At 36.0% G+C, this 24456-nt stretch overlaps 1 protein-coding gene across 1 annotated transcript in view; it reads right to left on the minus strand.

Annotated features, from left to right (window-relative positions):
• Cht7 (chitinase 7) overlaps positions 1-22416 on the minus strand; it is a 290200-nt gene extending 267784 nt beyond the window's left edge. Inside the window, exon 1 of the mRNA XM_069829723.1 lies at positions 22166-22416. Coding sequence (XP_069685824.1) covers positions 22166-22168 — 3 coding nt within the window. The 5' untranslated portion in view covers positions 22169-22416. The remainder of the gene's footprint in view (positions 1-22165) is intronic.
• Positions 22417-24456: the final 2040 nt, after the last annotated feature.

Below are 24456 nucleotides of genomic sequence, written 5' to 3' on the forward strand. Positions count from 1 at the left end.
CTGAAACTGATTAACTTACTTTTTATCGATGCTGTCGTAGGCGTGATGACTCAATTGAATTGCTTCTAGCTGAAGATTGCAGGCAACTGGAAGTTCCTCTACCCCGCAATTATACGTCGCTTCCATCTCTGGATCACATTTAGTTCTTTGAACTTGATTATTTCTTAAGTCCGGTCCAGTAGCAAGGTGCCATGCCAGAAATTCTACCGACTCTTTTTCAGGGAATTTTGTCGCGCCTATAATTTCTAAACTACACGACATATTCCAGTGAAGCAAACGGTGATCTACAGACGAAAGATCGATATATCCAATTTCATCTCGAATTGGGACAGGTGACGTCATCTAGCGATTCGCGGGAGGGGGGGGGGAAGTTGAGGCACGAATTGGATGGTCGCGCGGCAGCCGAGACAATGTAACGCGAGAATGTGAAGCGATAGAACGTTCGAGAGGTGTCAAACGATTCGTAACGAACCAGGCTACAATCTCAACTGAGTAACAATCAGTAGTGGACAAGTTAATTTGCACAAATTCGCGAGTAAAATTGAGTGAAAATTCACAATGTCGAGACATATGCAGCGCAAATGGCAGCGGGTGCATAGGCAACGCGTACCAAACGATAGAACATGTTGGTTACTACAAATACCGAGATGATTTACGACTTTTTAGCTTCACTGTGTTGTTATTGAAACTTTATTGGTGATTTTACCCGAATGACTTGTTTCGACGTGATGATCTTCAGTTTTCCCTGTATGTGCGTATTGCCAGCTAATCATGTGTAGGCGTTCAATTAATAAATTTATTAATATTTTGATATTTGTTCCATTTAAACCCTCATATCTATTAAAACCCTCATCAAATAATGCACTACCCAAAGAAATATTTTTGTGCGAGATCGTGCGTATTTGCTTGGTTTCCGCACAAAACCAATCCGCGCAAAGTCTAAAATTCCACATTCAGTATTCCCAACCTAACACATAACAATTTCCCTCTTCTTACCGCTTAAGTGACATATTGATTTTACTGCTTTAGGCTTTTAACATATTATTTTTAGAGACGTTCAATATAGTAATAATTATAAATTGGAAACTTACCACTGCAATTTCACCTAAATTGCACTATTAATTATTGTTTTTAAATATTCGCAAAAATTAAGTAAACTCTACAACTCCACTAAAGTTACTGCATTCGTGATGCAAGTAACATTAAGGAAGCCGTGAAAAAATCAACAAGATTCCATAGACTTGGGGAGGGGGAAAGACAGACGTATATCACGGCCTGCTGGAGTATAGTAAACACAGAAAACATTTTAAAGCAACAATGTTGAAGATAGATATTTTTGTTTTGCAAATTTGCCGTCATTGAACAGATACCAAGGTGGAGATTTCATTGCAACTAATTAGAAATTCCTCTTTCAGGTATGTAATAAACGATCTTCGCACAAAATAATGTACGATACACGAGCGGTAAGTTTTCTTCCAATTCTCGGAAATTAAAAAAGCTCAACTACGTTTCGCTTTTTCAAACTTTTCCTCGATCATGAAAACTTCAACATACCGCTCTTGTAACGCATATTACTATTATTTAATGCATAAAATAGTTGGAACTTGTGGGGTCCACACCTGTGGAGTAACGGTCAGCGCGTCTGGCCGCGAAACCAGGTGGCCCGGGTTCGAATCCCGGTCGGGGCAAGTTATCTGGTTGAGGTTTTTTCCGGGGTTTTCCCTCAACCCAATACGAGCAAATGGTGGGTAACTTTCGGTGCTGGACCCCGGACTCATTTCACCGGCATTATCACCTTCATATCATTCAGACGCTAAATAACCTAGATGTTGATATAGCGTTGTAAAATAACCCAATAAAAAAACTTGTAAGCAATTTTTTATTTTTTAAATAAAAGTATCTCGAATGACTCTTTCATCAAAATCATCCAAATTAACATTTATTTCCTCTGAGCCTTCTCTGTGTTTCCCTGATGTAGAAAGGAGTCTCACCAATTTCGGCTGATTCCTTGCGGATTCTTGTAATAGTTTTATAGTCTTGACTGGTAGGCTATAGACCTACCGGTATAACGAGCTGTGTGTAAATTGGACTGTTTCATAGTATGAGCAAGTTTCCCTTGCCGCGATTTCTCATTTCACGCAATTATCACCTTTTTTATTATTTCCCGGGCTCCACAGTGTTTTGTCTTTGCTTTTTTTTTTCCCTCTCTGACTTCACTGTTTTATATAGGCTACAGAGTGGTAGTAATATAATACCAGCACACCGGCGACTCTGATGTAACCTCGGCAGTTGCGAGCGTCGTTAAATAAAAAGAAACATAATTTAATATAACAGCTCATCCTTGGATATAATACAACAAAAATTAAGACTCTTCTCAGGAAAAAATAATTTTTCCTAAATGTTAACACTGTTTTAAGGCTGGTTCACAATAAACCGGGAACGGAAACGACAACGAGAACGATAATAGAAATATTGTTAAAATAAATGAATGTATTTAAGGGCCGTATTCATAGACATTCTTAGCGCGGGCTTCCGGTGGATGATCAGCGTTTTTCTTATTCATAAACCAGTGTTAGCGATAGGATATGATTTGAATTCTGTACTAGTAACCAGACGATAGCCGGGGCTAGCTTAGTACGCTCGTAGCGCGTGCTGCGAAATGTCTATGAATAGCACCCTTAATGTTTATTGTGAACCAGCCTTTATTCTACCTATCCGTACGATTCTAGTTTTTACTGTTATCATTAGAGAAATTGATAAGGCATTGCATATCCTTTTTTTTAAATAATAGGGAGATTGAAGTCAAAGTGAAATTTTATTGAAGGCTGAGTAATTGTCTCATACCTCCATGTTAATTATTGCACCAATGCACTTCATTAGAACCAGGTACACAGATTTGAAGCCGTTAGTCCTGTGGACTATCAGTTTATTTAAATAATTTGTCCCTTTGCGGTTTTTCAATAACATGGCGGGTTTTCTTGCAAACCAAATAAAAGGATTAACACGTACCAGTATCATTTTCTGGTAAGGTAATGCGGCGATGCGTTGTCCCTATTCTATACAGACTTTCAGCCTAATTTTCTAATTAATCATGCACTTACTATTACAAAACGCATGATAGATTTTTTTTAAATTTTAATGTATTCTATTGTTCTCTTCAATTTGCACAGTTATATCACGTCCACCCTGTATAAAAGATAAATTAAACTTAATTATAACGATTAAAACAATATCTTTATCTTTTGAAGAGGTGGAGAAGTTCAAATATCTTGAAGCAACAGTAACACATATATATGACACTCGGGAGGAAATTAAACACAGAATAAATATGGAAAATGCCTGTTATTATTCGGTTGAGAAGCTTTTATCACCCAGTCTGCTGTCAAAAAATCTGAAAGTTAGAATTTATAAAACAGTTATATTACCGGTTGTTCTGTAAGGTTGTGAAACTTGGACTCTCACTTTGAGAGAGGAACATAGGTTAAAGGTGTTTGAGAATAAGGTGCTTAGGAAAATATTTGGGGCTAAGAGGGATGAAGTTACAGGAGAATGGAGAAAATTGCACAACGCAGAACTGCACGCATTGTGTTCTTCACCTGACATAATTAGGAACATTAAATCCAGACGTTTGAGATGGACAGGACATGTAGCACGTATGGGCGAATCCAAAAATGCAGTGTTAGTTGGGAGGCTGGAGGGAAAAAGACCTTTAGGGAGGCCGAGACGTAGATGAGAAGATAATATTAAAATGGATATGAGGGAGGTGGGATATGATGATAGAGACTGGATTAATCTTGCTCAGGATAGGGACCAATGGCGGGCTTATGTGAGGGCGGCAATGAACCTCCGGGTTCCTTAAAAGCCAGTAAGTAAGTAAGTAAAACAATATTTATAAACATTTGTATGATATTAAACATAATATTACGCCTACATAACACAACGTACACCTTTACAAAGCCACTAAGTAAGGAAGTTTTTTTAATGACTTCGATGATATCACCGCGTGGGAGGAACAGTAACGTCCCCCCCTTACCTTCACACCCCGCTAGCTCCCTACAGTTCATAGAAATTGTTTCAATACTCGTAGAAAGGAAACCCCGTAACAGATGCAATAAATATGTGCAATTCTATTCCTTGGCTGTGTGACGTAATGAAGCCATACAACGTCACGGAGTTATGACGGCAGGGTTATCATTCAAGACTGACTGGCCGTTTCGAAACAGCGCGTGTGTTGGGCAAGTTTAGAAAAGCTATTTCTTAAAATACTCTTTTGAAGGAAGGACAACGCTGTGAGAAGATTGCGTGAAGGCCAACAATTTCGTTAAAAATTCGTGAGTTCTGGCTGTGATAATTACAACAAAAAAGTCGACGAAATTAGTGTTATTTGGAACAAATGTTCCAATTACATTCTGAACTATTCCCCGACAGGGAATTAAAGTAACAGAACGCCAGCGAGCTCCGGCACAATCGTTAAATTGCTGAAAGGAAGAAATGTATGTGCATAAAACAAAATCGTAACAGCTGAAAGGTAGGAACAAATGACTGTAATTCAGGATAACGAGTAATCAGACTTTTCTTTTACATCCAATTTAAAAACAACATTTTAACACTTTCTCATAAATAGAATTTTAGATCAAGGTTCTTGTTTACACTACAAAAAATGAGAATCTTGGAATATATGTCGAATAATATTACATTGCAAAATTATTAATCAACTGCACTAATATAAATACAAATATTTTTAGCAATTTCGGCATATCACGTGGTGTTTTAAGCACTGCAAAAATTCAGTAGGCCTACTCGGCTTAAGTAATAACATATATTACATTTTCGATAAAATCTGAACGTGTCAATTAATTACTAATGGTCTCTTATTGGTGTTCCACACTAATAAAACAGCATGAAAAAAAATACATATGTGTATGCGTCAGATTCTGATCTTCAAAAAGATGACAGGGGAAACATGACGTCATCCCTTACGATACAGAGACATAACACGAGTGCCAGTGTCAACATGCTACAATCCTCTTCATGGCCTGGATCAAAATATTTTAATAGTTATTTTTCTGCACTTGAAATAATGATGAATTACTAGTTATAAGAATAGGGGAGAGTAGGGTAATTGCACGCACCTAACTTCTTTGTTATAAATTCTAAGATAATAATAAATTATTATTATTATTATTATTATTATTATTATTATTATTATTATTGCTATTATTATTATTATTATCAGTTATCACAATCATCATTGCAATCTATGTTTTTCTTTCTTTTTTTCTTGTATTAGCTCGATGAGAGCCCTATGGTGCTCTTTTGACCCTGTTGACCTTCCACAGGGCTTTAATTTAATTTGTATTATTTTCATCAGCGTCTGTATTTCTTTTTTGTATTTATATGTGCTATCTGGTGAGATGGAAGAGAAGGCCTTATGGTCTTAATCCTATCAGATTAAATAAATAAATAAATAAAAATAAATAAATAAATAATTTTAATGTAACACTGAAACTTTCGGATATAACAAAACATTCAGGTTCCAATATTATTTACAAGTTACAAAGTGTATTTCTAAACTACATTCTTTTCTATCGATGATATCAGAAAAAGTTGCAATGCGTGCCATTACCCTACCAAGCGGGAAGTGGGACGCAGGCAGTTGGGGTGGTGCACGCAGATGCAAATGCAATTGGAATGCGTATTAATAGGTATAGAATTAACATTTAACAACAATATGCAAAAATTAAATAAACCTAACACTAAAATTTCTTTCGTGTTGATTGGCAAAAGTCAAAAATGAAATTTTTACGAGTTTCAGCAACACTGCAATATGAGTGAACACAGGACGCAAAGATACCAGAGTTCATTGTCGGCACCACAAAACAGGCACTTCTGTTAGTTTAATTCTGAATGGTCATGGAAGCGAAATAACTAAGTTAGCAGGTAATTAGTCCTACTTTTAGGACACATTACACAAAATCCTGATCACTCAGATGCTTAGCACTTTCCTCAAACACAACGAAGCCACAAAATTACAGAAAACAGCAAACAAATCCACTCACACGCTGAATCGAGAGTACAGCGCTAGATTGACGTTCCCGATGTTGGCGCTAGACTAACACGGCCATAGATTGCTGCCATATCCTAAAACTTTGGTGCGCTGCGTAAGAAAATTCCACTCTTCCCTAATTATAACAATGTAAACAATGTGCTATCAAAAAGGAGTGCGTTATATGGCAGTAAAAATTTTTAATAGCCTCCCTATCGATATAAAAAATGAAACTCAAAATATAAGATTATTTAGGGCCAAATTAAAGAAGTACCTAATTTCTCACGCCTTCTATTCTGTAGGTGAATTCATGACATACAATAACGCTTCATGAAATTGATACTAAAACTTTGTGTTGTACTAGTAGACTATATTGTAAACCTCGTCTGTATATATTTCATCTAGACTGTGACTATAAATTAAGGGTGCTATTCATAGACATTTCGCTAGCCCGCGCTACGAGCGTGCTAAACTAGCCCCGGCTATCGAGTGACTACTTGTACAGGATTCATATCATATATCATATCATATCATATCATATCATATCATATCATATCATATCATATCATATCATATCATATCATATCATATCATATCATATCATATCATATATCATATCATATCATATCATATCATATCATAACATATCATATCGTATATCATATCATATATCATATCATATCATATCATATCATATCATATCATATCATATCATATCATATCATATCATATCATATCGCTAACACTGGTTTATGAATACGAAAAACGTTAGTTCGCTGATCATCCACCAAAAACCCGCGCTAAGAATGTCTATGAATACGGCCCTTAGACTTTATAATAGTATTAAGTTTTTTGACTTCTTCCATGGAATGTTAATAAATACAATACAATACAATACAATACAATACAATACAATACAAAGGAAATCTTTTTGCACTACTGTTGGAGAGAGACTTACAGATAGACAACTGAGAAAGATGAAGTTACTGAAAGATGTTCAAAAGGCCCAAAGTACTACTCTTTCTGCGGGAAGCCTACTCTTGTAGGCGCTGAAATGTTGTATTAGTTAGAAGAACTTGCTTCGTACCTGTACTGTACTGAGAAATGTTGGACGAAACGTTTAAGGGAAAGAAGAAAAGAAAATTCCAAATTCATATAATTATTATTTTTAATATGAATTATATTAATTAATAGTTGAAAGCTCCGTATGGGGGTCCACTTTCAGAACCCTGCATACCGAAATCAAGAAAGTGGATTTCAAACTAAAAAGGCATTCAGCCCTAGACTATGATATTATCAAAATGCTTTAAGTTGCAAGATGTTTATCTCAAACCAGAAATCCAAACTTTTCTAAAAATGAAGTAGAATATATTATACACAGAGAAGTATATGGGTATACCCAACCATTCTTCATTATGTTAGACAATATTTGGATCGAAAGTGCTTGTTAAGTTGTCGAATAAACAAGGCAAGTGGGAACGCAGCGCCTGGCCTCGTTCTGCAGTGCTAATAGTTCCATTATGGCTTTGCTGAACCACTTCCTGCTTGTAGAGAAGCCAGATACGGATCTCGCATGTTCTTACATATTGGCCTGTAATTTAAAAGTTACATGAACTGAGAGACAAGCTTTAAAATTCATCATTGCGTAACATTTCTTAATAAGTGTTCAATCTTATAGACAGAATAAAATAGTAATGAAATTACATGTGCGCCATATATGTTTCGAATTAAAATTAAACAATTAATTTAGTAAGACGAATGGCTGTCAGATCTGTAGTGCATACATAGAAACCAGCTGTCATATGTTAAAAGAATAAGTCGTTTATCTTTTCAGTTGCGTGGGAACATCGTGGTGTAGTATGGGTAGACCATTGTAGAAGGGAAAATAATGTTGTAATCTGACCAGTTAAAAAAATATATATCGCTTAAACGTTACAAGGTTAACATAAAAATATAAACACAATTTCATTTACAAGCGAAATACACCGCATTTCCTAAATAATTGATAACTTCAATTGTTGATTCTTCGATATTATAAACAGACGAAGTAACAACACTTGGATTTCGGAAAACAAACGACAGCAGATTCATGGAATCCCTAAAAGTGAGTGAAACGTTTATGTTGTTCATGATTGTTACTATAAGCATGGTTGGGTATTGTAAGGATGTTTGGGGTTTAAAATAATATTTTGATATTTCATTTCTGACGACTTCCGGTTGTTGCTCTGAGCGCCACTCGTGAGATCGTGGCTGAACGCGAAAACATCCATGGAGTAAAATACGTATTCAAACATTAACTTATGCCGGTATGCAATTTATTTACACTGATGTACAAATATTTTCTATATGCTATTTATTTATATTGATGTATAATTAATGTGTCACCTACCTACTTCTTTGAAGACAAAACTAAACTTTCTATAATTTATTTTATTACATTTTCACAATCGCCGCCGAATAATAACAAATGAATAATACCTATCAACAAATACAAATAATAACAAATGAATACAACCTATCAACAAATACAAATAATAACAAATGAATGACACCTATCGACAAATAACAAATGGCGATCACATATGAAAATGTTGGCAACCAAAAATAAACTATTATTTAAATTAAAAATGATTAATAATAATTTACGTTTGTATTAAGACCGGCCAAAAAAATAATATCAATAGATCTCGGAAAAAGAGAAGACGACACGAAGTAGAGTCTTCTCCAAATGTTCCTCCATTCTGTTAAATGTACTCGCCACTCTTGTATCGGAATAATAGGCTATACTATAATGTGTTTGTTACATTCCAAGACAGTCTCTTACGTTAATAGTATTTTAATAGATGAACATTACAACAGACTTTTAATAAACATGTCCGTACTCCAAGAACATTCAGGAGACATTGCCACACCTTAACAGTCTTTTAACAAATATCCCCTTATTCCAAGAATATTAAATAAGTCACGCCCATACATTAATACTTAATAATAATAATCCGTGGCGCTACAGCCCGTGAAGGGCCTAGACCGACCAGCCGGCTGCTGGCCTCAGGCCCACATGCCGAAGCAGAGGTGGACGATCATCCAACCAGAATGGAGGTATCGTGTGGTTAGCACGATGGTCCCCCCAGCCGTTATAGCTGGCATTCGCAAACCAGATTTCGCTACCTATCGTAGCTCCCCAAGTACATCACGATGCTGGGAGGGCACCGGTCCCATACACTGGCCAAAATTTCATGAGAAAATTTATTTCCCCATGAGGACTCGCATTCCGTAACGCGAGACACATTAATACTTAACATAATTATATTCCCTTACTCGAAGAACATTCTAATAGCAACTCTGTTACTTTAGGAGTCTTTTAACAAGAATTCCTTATTCCAAGAACATCCCAAAAAGCCATTCTCTTACTTTTAGGCCTATAGTATTTTAACAAAGATCCCCTTTCTTCAAGAACATTCCAGTAGATACTTCCTTACTTTTAGAATTTTCCAACAAACACTTCATTGCTTACACAATATTCCAACATAGACCTACATTCTCTTTTTAACAATTTTCAACCAGAATATTCCGACAAATCTCTCCTTCAGCATTTTCCAAAGAATACTTTCTTCCTTTAAGGACTTTACAAAAAATAGTCCCTTCCTTTATTATCTTCCAACAAACCCTCGTTCCCTTTCAGAATTCTTAAAAAGACGCTTTCTTTCAGGATTTTTCAACAATCACTCTCTTGATTTTAAAATTTTATTTTAAGAATTCTCTTACTTTCAGGATGTATCAACAAACATTCCCAAACAAACACAACTTCTCTCAGAATATCCAACAATATCTCAGAAACATTTCTTACTTTCAGGATGTATCAACAAACATTCCCAAACAAACACAACTTCTCTCAGAATATCCAACAATATCTCAGAAACATTTCTTACTTTCAGGATGTATCAACAAACGTTCCCAAACAAACAACTTCTCTCAGAATATCCAACAATACCTCAGAAACATTTCTTACTTTCAGGATGTATCAACAAACATTCCCAAACAAACACAACTTCTCTCAGAATATCCAACAATATCTCAGAAACATTTCTTACTTTCAGGATGTATCAACAAACATTCCCAAACAAACACAACTTCTCTCAGAATATCCAACAATATCTCAGAAACATTTCTTACTTTCAGGATGTATCAACAAACATTCCCAAACAAACACAACTTCTCTCAGAATATCCAACAATATCTCAGAAACATTTCTTACTTTCAGGATGTATCAACAAACATTCCCAAACAAACACAACTTCTCTCAGAATATCCAACAATATCTCAGAAACATTTCTTACTTTCAGGATGTATCAACAAACATTCCCAAACAAACACAACTTCTCTCAGAATATCCAACAATATCTCAGAAACATTTCTTACTTTCAGGATGTATCAACAAACATTCCCAAACAAACACAACTTCTCTCAGAATATCCAACAATATCTCAGAAACATTTCTTACTTTCAGGATGTATCAACAAACATTCCCAAACAAACACAACTTCTCTCAGAATATCCAACAATATCTCAGAAACATTTCTTACTTTCAGGATGTATCAACAAACATTCCCAAACAAACACAACTTCTCTCAGAATATCCAACAATATCTCAGAAACATTTCTTACTTTCAGGATGTATCAACAAACATTTCCAAACAAACACAACTTCTCTCAGAATATCCAACAATATCTCGTTAACATTTCTTCTTGGAATCGCGCGCGGAAGAGAGTTATTGCGTGTGCGTCTCTCTGCGTAGTGTTACGCACAAAACAAGCGTTGTTCAGCGTGGATGGCCAACTCCAAAGGGAAAGCCTCACGCTGCGAGTGTCTGGTGTTACCTAACAGTACAGGCTTTCATTAGGAAAGTTTCTCCTTTTTATATTCCATAATAAATTACTAACAAAGCATTCCAGATATAATCGTATTGGTTCTAAAATGTTTGTATTTATTCTTCGTAATTGTCATTTATGTACCGGAGTCCTCATTATGTGCAATATACTTTTTTGTCTCATATGGCGAAAGCTTTATTACAGTCAGTGACTTTCGAAAGGCAAACGTTTTCGTGCAGTCCCTCCACCTTGTCTTGTCAACATTGCATAATAAGGAACAACTTCTGAAATCTGAAATACTTAAACAAATAACAAGCTTGCATTCAAATACAAACATGCGAGGAAAATTATCGGACAATTTTGGTACGAGAATATTATGTCGAGTTGCTCACGCTTCTGCTTCTACTTACGTTAGGGGACACGCTACTGAGATTTCTAATCTCCACAATTTTGATTGTAAGTTTTTGAAATTTTAAAATCGAATAGATGTTGATGAGTTACATGTGCACAGTTATTTTAAAAATTTTATGTTGAAAAATGTACTCGGAAAAAAAATAAAATATCAAAAAGTGTTTATAATTTTAGTAAACAAATATCTGGGTCTCATATAAAGATAATTTGTTTCTTAAACTTTTAAAATGATGCTAAGACTACCTACAATGAAATGGTGCATGGGTTTGTTCCTAGTCAATACAGTTCATCAGTAAAAAAAAAATTAACTTTTAACATTGACCAAAATTGACGAAAACTCAGTAGCGTGTCCCCTTAAGGTTATCCCAGCAGACCCCTATTTCTCCTACAGAAACAGTCAGTACTAAAACACCCCTACGTCGTTTTCATCAACCCTCTAACTAATGTGTCACAATATTTTTTACAGCAATGTTTGATAATTTACATGTAAGCAAAGATGAGTAAAATATATTTCTTAAATAATATGTGTTAATATCTTCAATTTGATTAAATAAATTTATAGCCTATGTGTATGAATTAATCGACCTATATTATATTTGTATTCTGTAATTTTGAAATATATTAGTCCTACTTTTCACGTGCGATATTATTCTTCTGTAGTGTTAATATTATATTATATAATTCCATTGCCGCTGTAATTTAAATTTTAGTTTCCTATTTTATTTTACTTATTTATTTTTATTATTATTATTTTTATTTTAATATTATATCTGAACTGCGACCGAGCACGAGCGCTGCTCATTCGGTCTCAAATTTTGTTAATACTACTGTATCTCCTTTTTATGTTGCCTGTATTATTTTATTTCTATTTCTCTTGTTTCTTTTGTAATTATATTCTTTATTCTGTATATTTAAATTTAAATAAAATAAATGAAGTAAGTGTTAAACCCCCAAAAAATTAAAAAAAATAAAAAGAATAAATAAATAAATAAATAAATGCTAGGGGAAACTGCAGTTCCCCGAGAAAATTGTCTCGTCTTTAATAATAATTCATTTATTCATAATTTTCTACCCAAGGAAGGTTTTCACTGCAACACAGCATTCTTCAATCCCCCTCTTTTTCGTTTTCCTCTTAGTCTTCCCATACGATCCATATATCTCAATATTGTCTATCTGATATCGTCTTCAGCCCCGAACTTTTCTTCCGTTCACCATTCCTTCCAATGCATCTTTCAGTAGCCCAGTCAATCTCTTTTTCTCTTCCTGATCAGTTTCAGCATTATTCTTTCTCCTTGCACTCTTTCTAGCACAGCTTCAATTCTTATTCTGTCCGTCCATTTCACACTCTATTCTTTCCCATATCCACGTTTAAAATTCTTCTAGTCGTTTCTCTTCACTTCTTCGTAATATCTATGTTTCTGCTCCATACAATGCCACATTCCACACAAAGCACTTCACTAGTCTCTTCCTTAGTTCTTTTTCCAGAGGTTCACAGAAGATGCTCCTATATCTATTGAAGGCTTCTTTGTCGTTGTAATCCTCCTTCCTGGCAGCAGATCATGCTGCAGGTTACTTTTTACTAGAGTACTCAGCAGTTTTCCTTCACCTAGAAGCATTTACTTCTTAAATAGAGAATTCAGCCAATTTCCTTTAATTAGATGAATCTACTTTTCAACAGTTATCAAAAATTGTCTTTATTTAGATGTATCGGGTTTTTGAATACAGTAGTCAGGATTTTTCCTTCACTTTCAATGTATCTACTCTTTAAATACATTAGTCTATTTAGATTAAATTCTTTTTAAGGGTACACCGAAGTGAAATTTTGTCATTTTGTTCTAGAATTAAAATTCTCCTTTTTATCGTTAAAAAAATCCTTAAGGTCAGAAATAGCACTTCGCCAATTTTAATATTTTCATGCCCATAGGTGTGTTCAATCTCCTGTTTGAGTTAGAGAAAACTTTCGTGTATTTACTTTCATCTATATCAGGTCTGAGCGTCGAGAGCGGATCTAGACTCTAAACGGGGACGCTCAATATTCATCCATCACTGAATCAACGCTGCGCGGTGTTCAGTGGGGAAGAAAGGGGATGAAGAGAAATCATACGGCTCCCCATGAGAGAGTAGAATCTGCTCTTGCTGCCCAGCTCTGATCTATATATTTCGACACTTTTAAACTATTTTTTCTCGGTTTAGGTTCTTGTACATTTTCCTTCAATAAGAATGCTACTCTTCCTGCAAATGTTGCACTACACGCATGATTTTTTCTAGATGTTCTTGCATGTGTACTTAATAATATTTGATATAAAGATTTCCTTTACATCTCATATTTTATGTTTTATATTTTTATGTACTTGTTGTTTTTTTTTTTTTTTTTGGAAATTTTTATACTTGACTGCATTAAATATGTTTTCTTATTTTCTGAGTAAATGGAATGGAAATCTTTGACTGCAAGTTTTGATTCTGGGAGTCTGACAGGTGTGCAGACAAAATGTCAGACAAAAATTTTGAAATTTATGAGAAGAATGGCGATTTTTCAAAATGCTATTTAAATTTAAAAACATTAATAATTCTTACATTTCTTAACCAAATTAGATTCAACTTTGTACACAGGTTATGTATATACAGCGTGATGACTGTACAAATTTTCAGGATTCTAGTTTTGATAGTTCAGAAAATTAAAATTTCACCCCTGTGTACCTTTCAAGAAGGTAGTCAGCGTATTTCCTTTACTTAGATGTTTTGTCCTAAATTTCTTTTGTTCATAAAAATCCTCCCATAGAGATCTATTGCCGACAAATGAATGTAACTAATACTACGGAATCTATTTTGTCTATTTTAAACGCCAAAAAGACAAGGCGGCTAAATAAAGAAGTTGGCAGACAATGTCCAACTCATCAAGTTGGAGAATATCACTAGCTACAGCTTTAATAACATTCTAAAATATTCCTTTACACCGGCATTCGTTATACAGGTATTTCTTAACTATGAAAAGTGTAGGAAAATGGTGGGACCAATAAAAGTCTTCTAAAAGTAAAAAAGTTACTCCCGCGCTCGTTATGGCAATATTTCATCGCGATGTAATTCCTCACTGCTGGAGAGTTCCAGTTCCTTTCGGTGAAAACCATCAACTGCGCCTGTATGACGTATGCGATGGCATAGTTTCGTCGATAAAAGATCGGTCCACAATACGTGCAAGTCCACTAAATCCTGAAGTAGATTAATTTCATTTGAGACTGAATAATCAGAATATTGCATCCGTCTGTGCGCGCACACCGTTAAAAAATCCTTTTCGTTTTGTAGCATGCTGAGTTTCGCTTCGGAATTCCATCGCTTTGGTCTCGTAATAAGCAGTCTTCATACAGAAATTTGATTAATTTCAACAACTTTAGATATACCGTAACTGCATGATTAAGGAAATGTTCCCCACCAACTCGACTGGGAACCGATCCAAGGTCGTCCGGTTCGTAATAAATTCATCCAATCCCGCTTACTAACGGAGAAGGAATCCTGATCTTATGCATGAATAAGGTAATTGCATGCGAAACAGCTTTCCATGAGTTACACTGGCCAAAGTCTGCCATTCAATTATTGGCGTCAGATCTAGTGTGGAATGTATTTTACCAAAGAAAGCTTGATTGTGACACTCACAAAAAACAATTCAATAATTTTTCTATTTATCATAGCCTTTGTATAAAGCAGCATCGAAACATAGCTTTGCGTAAGATGTCTGTGATCAGACATTTAATATTCCGGTAATAACTTACTAAGCGACGAGAACTAAACATAAACCGTGCCATCCCAATAAAATTCTGATTAAATTAGGACTAATAATTAAAAACATTGTTATGACAAAATCAAAAACCAATAAAATAAAACGAATAATATGCAAATCCTCATCCTCTATTTGTTCCTGGCATCGAAACAATCATTCGTTCTGTACACAGCTTCAAGTATCAGTAAATGTCATGAACTTTCAAGGAAGATTCGCGACACATCCTTACATAACAATGAATAGAATTAACCTTCGTAACTGCAGCCCTACTCTTTTAGAGAGATGAAGTTATTTTATTTTATTTTTGTTTTTCCTTTCTCTGTTCTTGTTATTCCCAACTATAATGTATTTATTTATGTACGATAAAGTTTACTAAATTATATAAAAAAAAACATAACGTAAACGTTAACTTAAAAATGTAAACGTTACGGTAAAATCAAGAACATTCACGTTGGAAACATAAACATAACCGCAAAGATATTTGGTAACCATGGAAACATAACAACGACGCCATTCCTCATATTCTGTCGTATACATCAGCGCTCCACGATTGTGTACTGTTTGCAAATCATGTAAGCATGAAGCATGAAAGTTTGGAGTTTGCAAACCATCAAGATCTAACCCTACTACTCACCATACTCGCATATCATCACATCATCGGGGTAACGAATTCGGTCTTCCAGGTTCCAAACTGAACACAGTTTATAAGGTCGTACTTAGCCATAATATCTACAGGCATTATTTTTTCACAGTATTTTTTTTTTTTCAATTTCGCGGAAAGGAAAGTAGTTTTCGCATTTTTTTTCACGAATTATTACTTGCTGCGCTATCGCTTGAATTTAGCTTTTTTATTGAAATATATCGTAAAGCTCATTGTAAAAATTATCATTATATTATCTTAAATTTGCCAGAAATGTAAATAAAAAATAAATACAAGACAATATTTATAAGTTTGTTAATTTATTTTTCATATTAACTATAGTCGCTGTTATTCCCGGCCTGACTCCTCCTCTTTGCTTACAGCTTAGGAAGTGAAGGCTCTCTAGGTAGGTAGTATCGTTCGCCATTTTTGTTCTTTCGTTGCCGAGCTACCATACGAGTAATCTATTTGCCGCACCGTTAAACATTATCATGTCGTAGCTCCTATGATAATAAATCAAACGTACTGTAATTGAGCAAATAATTGAGCGGCAAATAACGTCCTCGTGTTTTTTCTGCGACCGCCAACGAAAGAGTCAAAATGGCGGACGATTATATTAAGTATTTATCGAGCCTTAGGAAATGCATAACATCATCAGGAGCGAATCACAAGACGCACACGTTTAAATATAGCCGACCTGCAATGTGATTGGCTGCCGGAAATAAGAGCGATGGGGCTATAGTGATAATTTACGAATTCATTAATACTTTACATTTTTGTACCTGGGCGCATGGATGAATGGAACTACCCGTCAGAAACACAAAAGCTGAGTAAAGTATGCAGGCAAGTCCTGTAACTAAGAACGTGATTTTCTGTCTATAACTATTTATATTTTTGTCATTTTTCCACTTCAGACACAAAATTGGAACAAAATTTGAAATTTTCTTATAGATAAAATTTCGCGCTTTTAGTAAATTGAGTCCACTTAGCTTCAAACTGAAGTTTTCGATGTAATTCGCGAAAATAATATCGTTATTTTTCTAATCACAATCACATGATTTGTAAAGCTACCTTCAAACGGCTTTAATATATTTTTCTACGATAGTGCGTGAAGTGCAATTTCACGCACTGTTAGTAGTGTGTGAAGTGAGCCTTTTCAACACAAGTGCGTGAAGTGAGCATTGTGTGTGTGACGTAATAATTTGAGGCTATCGAAGAAAAAAACGTTGTATGGTACACATTTGTCAAGTTGTACGAGTCTTTTGACAATCGTGTATTTGAGGAACTCGGCAAGTCTCGTTTCTCAAACCTACAGTCCTGTAAAAAAATTACTACCCACTTCACGAACTGTATCATAAATTACTATTGTGCGAGATCGTGCGTATTTGCTTGGTTTCCGCACAAAACCAATCCGCGGAAAGTCTAAAATTCCACATTCAGTATTCCCAACCTAACACACACAACAATTTCCCTCTTCTTACCGCTTAAGTGACATATTGATTTTATTGATTTATGCTTTTAACACATTATTTTTAGAGACGTTCAATATAGTAATAATTATAAATTGGAAACTTACCACTACAATTTTACCTAAATTGCACTGTTAATTATTGTTTTTAAATATTTGCAAAAATCAAGTAAACTCTACAACTCCACTAAAGTTACTGCATTCGTGATGCAAGTAACATTAACGAAGCCGTGAAAAAATCAACAAGATTCCAGACTCATCATAGACTGCGGGGGAAAAAAAAACAAACGTATATCACGGCCTGCTGGAGTATAGTAAACACAGAAAACATTTTAAAGCAACAATGTTGAAGATATTTTTGTTTTGCAAATTTGCCGTCATTGAACAGAAACCAAGATGGAGATTTCATTGCAACTAATTAGAAATTCCTCTTTCAGGTACGTAATAAACGATCTACGTTTCGCTTTTTCAAACTTTTCCTCCAACATGAAAACTTCAACATACCGCTCTTGTAACGCATATTATTATTTTGTCTCGTTTATCGTTTATGCGAATAAAGAATGCCTCTAGCCATATCTGAAGATATTAGAAACCACTGTACGAATTGTAGTAGTAGTAGTAGTAGTAGTAGTAGTAGTAGTAGTAGTAGTAGTAGCAGTAGTAGTAGTAGTAGTAGTAGTAGTAGTAGTAGTAGTAGCAGCAGCAGCAGCAGCAGCAGCAGTAGTAGCAGTAGCAGTAGTAGTAGTAGTAATAGCGGTATAGTAGACTTAACGACGCCCCCAACTGCCAAGTGGGCGTGCAGTTGAGGGATCACATCTACTGCAAATCTTTCTCAGCACTTGGCTGGAGTACAGAGACTTGGTGCGCCTGAAGTCATAATTACTGGCGAGATTAATGCATACACGTTTAATTACATCATGCTGTACTGAAATTTAAATACCAAATTTGTCGACATATGTTACTGCAACAGACTGCACTAGCCGCGGGGATATCGTACTCGTTTCGCACTCCGTGAGTCCCGTTTCGTTCCCAGTGCCGGCTATTCCAAGCGAGGCTTTTGAGACTCTCTGAGTTCCTACAGAAACACTTCGGGGTCTACCGCGCTACGCTCCAGGGCTTCTGCAATTCGACAGTTAGTTCTATCAATCATTATCGTCACCACAATCATCATCATCATCATCATCATCATCATCATGTAGACTGTAACTGTAAATTGGCTAAAAATCACTGCTGTTGAAAGAGTAGGCTAATAATAATAATAATAATAATAATAATAATAATAATAATACGGGTAACAAAGAATTGGCATTTTTAGGCTCATGAAATTTTGTTGAAAATTTACACTCAATTGCGGTATTTTCAATAAACAAATCGTCACTGATATTTTGAGCGGTGTAAACTTCGTCGAACAACTAATAAAATCCAAGTGGCCGATATTGAATTCCAGTTCAAATAACAATAACCATACCATACAGACTTGAACAACGCGTTGTCCCTGACAGAGGTGAACAATGCTGTATCTATTTGTCAACACTTTTGAACTTCCTTGCCATTAATCGAAGGGAATGAAATCGTGTGAAGAGAAAGCAAACGCTAACTTTTTCTCTTATTTTCGCCCACCAAAACCCGAGACATTCACATTCAAGGCTGGTTCACAATAATCCGGAAATGAGAATCGGAACGAAAACGAAAACGGTAAAATTGTTAAAATGTATAGGCCCTACATTTAAATGTGAGCATTCACAATTAACGAAAAGCTTGCCGGAGCCCGAGATCGGGACGGAGAGTTGGCCAAGTTTCAACTTTGGCGTTCACGTTTCCGATCACAGCCCACTAGATTCATTCTATTGCCATCTAAAAGCTATTTTGTCGTCGTATATTTTGTAGCAAGAAGACCGTGACATAACCTATACATTATTTTGTTCTGTGCTGTGCATCATGGAGCAAGTTTTATTTGATGAGATTCTAATATTGAAATCCTCACATTTACGATAAGCGGCGCGCCTCGTATAAAGATGAGAAAATGGAGGAGAATACGTGGCTTTCAATAACTGCATCTTTGAACACCGATCGGAAGCGAATCATATTTTATTACTGTATTGGTTGTATTACACACTACATATTCACGCTTCAATTCAATAACTACTGTTGTGTTCATTTTTGTTCTATTACAAATGTTTCTTCTCTAATTATTTTACGTTATGGTAGACTTAAAATAGGTTGTGATGATAAAGATGCATGGGCATCTTTATAGTACCGTACCTAATGAAATGTTTCAGTTGAAATTTCGAAGTTGGTTAACCTGTGTTTATGTTGGCTGTCTTGTACTCATGAGAGAATGCCATTGGTCAATTATACACAAATAACATCAGAATGCGTAATATCGACTTTACATATCGTTATTGACATACATATCGATATGCATAGTCGTCTATGTTCTCGGTTTATTGTGAATCAAAAATTTTCACATTCACGTCCTCTGCTTCTCGTTTTCATTCTGGTTCTCGTTCCCGGTTTATTATGAACCAGCCTTCATACGTCACGAAAATTATTTCCGGGATGCAGATCTCCATTTCGGCAGGGTCCCAAAAAAGCGGGACGTATGGCATCTCTAGAGTGCGTACTTTTTCCCGCTCGACAAATGGCGGAACGGGTAATGGCGGAATGGCGGACCATAGGCTCTAAAGCTTCGCTCCCGTATTATGCATAACTTAAAGAAGATTTCTATAACCACCGACATAGTAGTGGTAATTCATTGTTGTAGTGATAAGGTGGTTACATATAAAAATGCGTTCTTTGTGTGTGGTGTCATTCTAAAACAGAATATCAGATCCGAGTGAGGAACCGACAAAAAATCCCTCTATTATTATATAAATCTTATATGACACTACACAAAAAGGCATTATCTGTCTCATGCGAAAAAATAAAATCCGTATATTGTGTTAAATAGTAATATACGTTACAAGAGCGGTATGTTGACGTTTTCATGTTCGAGGAAAAGATTGAAAAAGCGAAAACATAGTTTAGCTTTTTTAATTTCCGAGAACATGAAAACAAACATACCGCTCGTGTATCGTACATTATTTTGTGCGAAGATTGTTTATTACGTACCTGAAAGACGAATTTCTAATTAGTTGCAATGAAATCTCCATCTTGGTTTCTGTTTAATGGCGGCAACTTTAGAAAACAAAAATATCTATACTCCAGCAGGCCGTGATATACGTCTGTCTTTTTTTCCCCCAGTCTATAAATGCGAACTTAAAACAAACGGTAAGGTTATGTAATGATTTATTTTTCATTTTAATATTTTAACAATATTATTTATATAACATATTGCAGTAATAACATCGGCATCTGGAATCTCGTTAATTTTTTCACGGCTTCCTTAATGTTACTTGTATCAGGAATGCAATAAGTTTCGTGGAGTAGTAGACTTCACTTAATTTTCGCAAATATTTAAAAACAATAATTAACATTGCAATTTAGGTGAAATTGTAGTGGTAAGTTTCCAATTTATAATTATTACTATGTTAAACGTCTCTAAAAATAATATGTTAAAAGCCTAAAGCAGTAAAATGAATGTCGCGCTTAAGCGGTAAGAAGAGGTAAATTGTTATGTGTGTTACGTTGGGAATACTGAATGTGGTATTTCACACTTACCGCGTATTGGTTCTGTGCGGAAAACAAGCAAATACGCACGATCTCGCACAAAATATAATATGATGTAAGATGGCAAGAGTGGACGGAAAGGGTTAAATTAAACTGTCAGGGTGCAAAGAAAGATTCCTGTCCAAGTCTTCACGTGTTAGAAAAATTTAGTCTAAATAAAAAAAAAACACATGTACTGAAAAGTCCTACCGAATACTAAAAGCATAGGATATAATTAAAGCATGAAATTATAAAACAAAAAAAAAAACAAAAACAAAAAACTTCGGTAAAAATTAACTAGGCCTATTAAAGAGAAAATTTCCTCGAAAATGTCGAAATAAATTTGAATTAAATCAGAATTTTATCCGAAAACATACAGCTACTTAAGCTACAAACTAACTGTGGCGCTTGATCAACGTGTGTAAAAGAAATATATTTTGAAACTGACTGTAGGAGAAACCGCTACCTAGCCAAACATGACCGAAACTCTCTCAAGTTCTATTTCTAGAGGGCGTTTCAGGCCATTGATTGAGTGATTGTTTGATTTCACGAAGGCTGGATCCAAGATGGATCTTGCATTTAGGCCGTTTCAGCCCATTGCGATGAACATAGTCTGGGTAGCATTCGTGAATCCGACGCTGACAGGCGGGCCATCCTTCCTGGGTCCTGCAGATAGGCTTCAGAGTCCCAAGCCTTTAGAACCCAAATCAGCATCGGAAACCTGTACTACCCTCAGACTTCACCCCAGTCTATGTTTACTATTAAAGATGATAGATAAAATGAGGGGGAAGAGGAGAATGTTGGTGGAATTATAAAGGAAAATGGGAGTGCCCCGAGAAAACAGTCTGCAACGTCTGTTTTGTCCACAAAAATTCCATCCAGACCTGATCGGGGTCGAACCCGGGCAGCCTGAATGGAAGAGTTTCAGTCCCTCAGTGTAGTATATTCTGAGCTGATTTTCGGGATTCTAGAGGGATGTATGGTAGCAGTGCCGTGTTGAGACAACACAGAACAACATATTGATAATAAAAGAAACATCACAGAGTGATTCTGAACCATTTTAGTGGCTGCACGCAACTTTAAATGTATTGAACTATGAACTGTTGTTTTTACGTATTTGAAAACTTATCTGTGATATGTAGGCCTACAGTATTTGGCTAAACAATTGAAAGTGTTAGCTTTCCAAGTTGGGATGCTGGAATTCGAAACACTGCCTTTTCCCTGTCATCGTGCACCTTTTCTCTATCATGCAAGAGCAAAGGGAGAGCGGTTCAATACACACTATTACAATTCTGTTAACAGTGTACTCACCATTTCGAAGAAGTCAGTGGAATATAACCGTATGTGGACGAGTCTTGCCTTTCCTTTTGCGCCCGTCGGACGTTAAACCACTGAATACACAGATACGAAAGTTTCCCGGCGGTCCGGGTTTCGTTGCCTCGCTGAGTCGTCGTCAGACAGTTGACCTCATAAGGTAGCTGTCCCAGCACTGACTGAACAGAAAGTACACAGCACGGCCTCGCTACACTACTGACATACATTCACTACTTCGAACCGAGCGGCAAAAGTTTCGCTTCTCACCCTACTCCACTCTTATGTGACAACCAATGGGATCCAGAGAAAATGGGAACGCTCAGGTATAGCGGCCAATAGGAGGTGAGGGGAGAGGAAAGAACCATGTCCTTAAAGACAGGACAGACCTTTTCTAATCCGTCGTACTCTGCGCTTTCCGCACTGGTTGTAAAAAAACGTGAAGTAGGAATACGTGTTTCGTATTATCTGATGCCGATATCAGATCTGTATCTCTGCATGCCCGTCCAGTGGAAAGAAAAATGTATTCGCTTAGTTGCGGCATTCTTTTGTCTTAGTTGCCATTCTGCCAAAAATACTTCCAATTATACAGATATAACTTCTGCAGCTCTGTGCGATATCTGGAAGAAGAGGGTTTTTCTGTGGGATCTTCCAACATGACGAAATTCTATCCTTGATATTGGACGTATTCCCTAAGTATGCGAAAGCTCTAGAAATGTTTATTTTAATATTTTTATCCAAATTTAGGCTAAACTAAGGTCTTTTCTTCGTACTTCGCTTACACAACTTGCATATACGAATCTACGACAGGTTAGTTAGTTTAAGGCTTTTGTTATGCCTTGTAAACGATTTTCATTTCCGAAATCACAGGAACTAACTCAGCGCTAGTTTCATTCAAATTTAAGTATTAACTATTAGTAATCTACTTACTGGCTTTTAAAGAACCCGGAGGTTCATTGCCGCTCTCACATAAGCCCGCCATTGGTCCCTATCCTGAGCAAGATTAATCCATTCCCCACCATCATATCCCACCTCCCTCAAATCCATTTTAATATTATCTTCCCATTTACGTCTCGGCCTCCCTAAAGGTCTTTTTCCCTCCGGCCTCCCAACTAACATTCTATATGCATTTCTGGATTCTCTCATACGTGCTACATGTCCTGCCCATCTCAAACGTCTGGATTTAATGTTCCTAATTATGTCAGGTGAAGAATGCAATGCGTGCAGTTCTGTGTTGTGTAACTTTCTCCATTCTCCTGTAACTTCATCCCTCTTAGCCCCAAATATTTTCCTAAGCACCTTATTCTCAAACACCCTTAACACATGTTCCTCTCTCAAAGTGAGAGTCCAAGTTTCACAATCATAAAGAACAACCGGTAATATTACTGTTTTATAAATTCTAACTTTCAGATTTTTTGACAGCAGACTGGATGATAAAAAGCTTCTCAACCGAATAATAACAGGCATTTCCCATATTTATTCTGTGTTTAATTTCCTCCCGAGTATCATTTATATTTGTTACTGTTGCTCCAAGATATTTGAACTTCTCCACCTCTTCAAAAGATAAATTTCCAATTTCTATATTTCCATTTCGTACAATATTCTCGTCACGAGACATAATCATATACTTTGTCTTTTCGGGATTTACTTCCAAACCTATCTCTTTACTTGCTTCCAGTAAAATTCTCGTGTTTTCCCTAATGGTTTGTGGATTTTCTCCTAATATATTCACGTCATCCACATAGACTATCTACGCACATATATTTTAAATTGGTCCGGTTTATTGTTAGGCTCCATTTTATACATTCTTGGTGTAACTTTCTGACCATATATTCCATATCCTCAAGATCATGTCAACCACTACCTGATAATCAGCGTATGAAGTAGCTTATGAAAAGAAACTTTTCATTGATTTGTATTCCTATTACTCTGCATTTTCACCTTCACCGAACTAAATAGATCAATATATTACTTTACAAAAGACTGGAGACATGCTGTATCCCTGCCGTATGCCCCTGCACTGAACTGCACAAAACAGTTGCATGCATATTGCAGTCATTTCTGTTATGTAGTGTCTGGAGGAAAGTATTCAAAGTTATCCAAAATAAAAATAAAAACTGACTCCCTCAGTTTGCTGTCTGAGAACCGGGTACTACTCCGTGGTCAAGGTTCAACAACAAAGGAACATCGAAGGAAAGACCATCGGCTTAGCTCAGGCGATAGCGCGTTTGCCTACTGATCCATTGTTGTGCTCGGGCGAAAGTTCGATTCCCGCTTGGGCTCATTACCTG

This window comes from Periplaneta americana, chromosome 6 (assembly GCF_040183065.1).
Source record: "Periplaneta americana isolate PAMFEO1 chromosome 6, P.americana_PAMFEO1_priV1, whole genome shotgun sequence".
NCBI classification, from domain to species: Eukaryota; Metazoa; Arthropoda; class Insecta; order Blattodea; family Blattidae; genus Periplaneta; species Periplaneta americana.